Here is a 3108-nt window from a genome sequence, read left to right as displayed (position 1 = left end):
AAGATTCAACTAACCACAAGAGCTCTGAAGGGATTAATGGTGCAAGTAGGCATTTTTTGTGTGTTCAAACATACCTCTCTGTCATAATAAATAATTTAAATGTAAAGGAGTATAGTTGCATTTTCATAGTCACACTATTTCATTTTTGATTTATTTGTGCCAGACATTACTATCATAAAATTAAAGTTCATTTGTATACCTCCTTCTTTTCCTATTAAACCTGACTCTATCAATTTATCTCCTTTATGCAACGTGAGCCCTATCTCCAATTCCTCATCCACAGGAAAACTGTATTCCTTTATTGCTGTGTTTGTATACTCATACACAAAATATAATATTGCAGATATTTTAAACCTATTTATATAATAATGAGCATATCACTCAGATTTCCTTTTTTCTTTTCATTCAAACATATTTTGCAGTTGTTTGCATTAATTCCCTCAGTTACATGTTGTTATTGATTTTTGTTAGATATATAAATTAGACATTTCAGTTTCCAAATGGTTGTAACTTTAATCTTCCCATTAGCAGTTAGTAATGTTTGCTATACTTCATATCTTCAACCATGACTTTAACTACAGACACAAATATTTGGTTTTTTTGAGTGTGTAGGAGAGTTTAGTATTATTTTATATTTTCCAGGTTATATTATACTAATATATATATATATATACTTTGACCATAAGATCTTCTTTATGTGACTCTCTGCTGCATATAAAATTTTTCCATTATCCAATGGCAGTAAAACAAATTTATTAATCAAGACATACATCGCTGTATATATTTTCTCTACTTTACATCTTCTTCTAATTTACTTGTGGTTATTTAATCATGCAGGTATTTAAGGTTCCAAATGACAAAGGCTATAAATCTTTGTAATTTTGGTTGTGTCTAGGGATCTCTTTCATGATAAATCTCATACAATGTTCATTTGAATGGTAGAATAGAAAGATAGATAGATAAATAGATAGATAATAGATAGATTTAAAATTTAAAAAATCAGAGATTAAGAAATAGTGTTCTCTTTGCAGTAAATATCCATGTGGCTAACAGTGAATAACAGCTTCCAGATGGGAAAAAGCACAGAAGATTGTAAAAAGAGTAGATTTTTACAAGAGATGCTCTGTGTTTGTATTGTTAAGGTTTTATTTAAATTGATAGTATGGATTCTGAGAAATATCTTTTCACCATGCTTTTGTGTACAAAGAATATTTTGCATTGCAATTAAGGTATAAAAACATTCCTTGGCAAGTGAGAATGAGTTTTAAAAAAAACTACAGGGCCCGCACCTCAGCTCATTAGGCTAATCCTCTTCCTATGGCACCGGCACCCCGGGTTCTAGTCCTGGTCAGGGCGCAGGATTCTGTCCCGGTTGCTCCTCTTCCAGGCCAGCTCTCTGCTGTGGCCCGGGAGTACAGTGGAGGGTGGTCCAAGTTCTTGGGCCCTGCACCTGCATGGGAGACCAGGAGAAGCACCTGGCTCCTGGCTTCAGATCAGCGTGGTGCACCAGCTGCAGTGTGCAGTCCACAGCAGCCATTGTGGGGTGAACCAACAGCAAAAAAGGAAGACCTTTCTCTCTGTCTCTCTCTGGCGCTGTCCACTCTGCCTGTCAAAAAAAAAAAAAAAAAAAACTACAATTAAATGTTAATCAACAGAAGTAACCATATGGAAGGAAACAGAAGGCAAAGGAAAAAAAAGGAAAAGGGTCAGGAAGGCAGGAAGACAGAGAGGGAGGGGGGACACGGGAAGCAGTGACAAAGGACTCATTTTAGAGTAGTTTCAGGTTTTTTTCTAAAAGATTTATTTATTTATTTATTGAATAGAAGAGTTATGCAGAGAGAGGAGAGGCAGAGAGAGAGAGAGAGGTCTTCCATCCAATGGTTCACGCCCCAGTTGGCCGCAACAGCAAGAGTTCAGTCACTGAGTACACACATATTTCTTCTGTTTGATTCTGCAGGGTTGGCACCATTCCTGATCTCCATCTTGCATTGACTCCTGTTTCACAATTGGACATTGTGCATTGCCAAGTAAAGCGTATGAAGATATATTTAAATTTTCTTGAGTTCTCATTCTACTTAATTTCCACAGTAACATGAACTTCATTGTATGAATATCTACAACTTTGTTCAAGGAAGTTTGAACATGAAAAATACCACAAACATTACGGTATTTGTACTGAAGGGCTTCACTGATGATCCTAAACTGAAGATCATTCTCTTCTTCCTATTTTTAGCAATCTATCTCTTTACCCTCATGGGAAACCTAGGACTGATTTTGTTGGTCATTGAGGACTCTAAGCTTCACAACCCCATGTATTATCTTTTGTGTGTATTATCTTCAGTGGATGCCTGTTATTCCTCAGTTATAACTCCAAATATGTTAGTAGATTTTATATCAAAAAATAGAGCCATCTCATTTCTTGGATGTGCAACACAGTTATTTTTAGCTATTATTTTTGGAACCACAGAATGCTTTATCTTAGCTCTCATGGCCTATGATCGCTATGTAGCCATCTACAACCCACTTCTGTACTCAGTGAGCATGTCACCCAAGGTCTATGTGCCTCTCATCATTGCCTCCTATCTTGGGGGAATTTTGCATGCCATTGTGCACACAGTGCCCACATTCAGCCTTTCCTTCTGTGCATCCAATGAAATTAGGCATGTTTTTTGTGATATTCCTCCTCTGCTTGCTATTTCCTGTTCTGACACCCACTTAAACCAGCTTCTCCTCTTCTTCTTTATAAGCTCCGTTGAGGTTGTCACCATCCTGATTGTCTTGGTCTCCTATGGCTTCATTCTGTTGGCCATTCTGAGGATGGATTCTGCTGAAGGGAGGCGAAAAGTCTTCTCTACATGTGGCTCTCACCTCACTGGAGTGTCCATTTTTTATGGAACCATCCTCTTCATGTATGTGCGACCAAGCTCCAGCTATGCTCTGGAGTATGACATGATAGCATCAGTGTTTTACACCATCCTGATTCCCATGCTGAATCCCATCATCTACAGTTTGAGGAACAAAGATGTGAAAGAGGCCATGAAAAGAGTGTTTCGGAAAAATTGGTGTAAGGATAAATCGCATTTGACAACCAAACCATTTCAATGGTAA

At 37.4% G+C, this 3108-nt stretch overlaps 1 protein-coding gene across 1 annotated transcript; it reads left to right on the top strand.

The window, feature by feature from the left end:
* Positions 1-2142: 2142 nt before the first annotated feature.
* Positions 2143-3108, top strand: LOC100347717 (olfactory receptor 5T2-like). Its single transcript, XM_008273006.2, has one exon. The coding sequence runs from the start codon at positions 2143-2145 to the stop codon at positions 3106-3108; it is 966 nt and encodes a 321-aa protein (XP_008271228.2).

Source organism: Oryctolagus cuniculus, chromosome 1 (genome assembly GCF_051225735.1).
Source record: "Oryctolagus cuniculus isolate XC-2025 breed Fujian yellow rabbit chromosome 1, ASM5122573v1, whole genome shotgun sequence".
In the NCBI taxonomy this organism is placed as follows: domain Eukaryota; kingdom Metazoa; phylum Chordata; class Mammalia; order Lagomorpha; family Leporidae; genus Oryctolagus; species Oryctolagus cuniculus.
The sequence above is the reverse complement of the archived record's forward strand: the minus strand, read 5'-3'. Positions and strand labels throughout refer to the sequence as shown.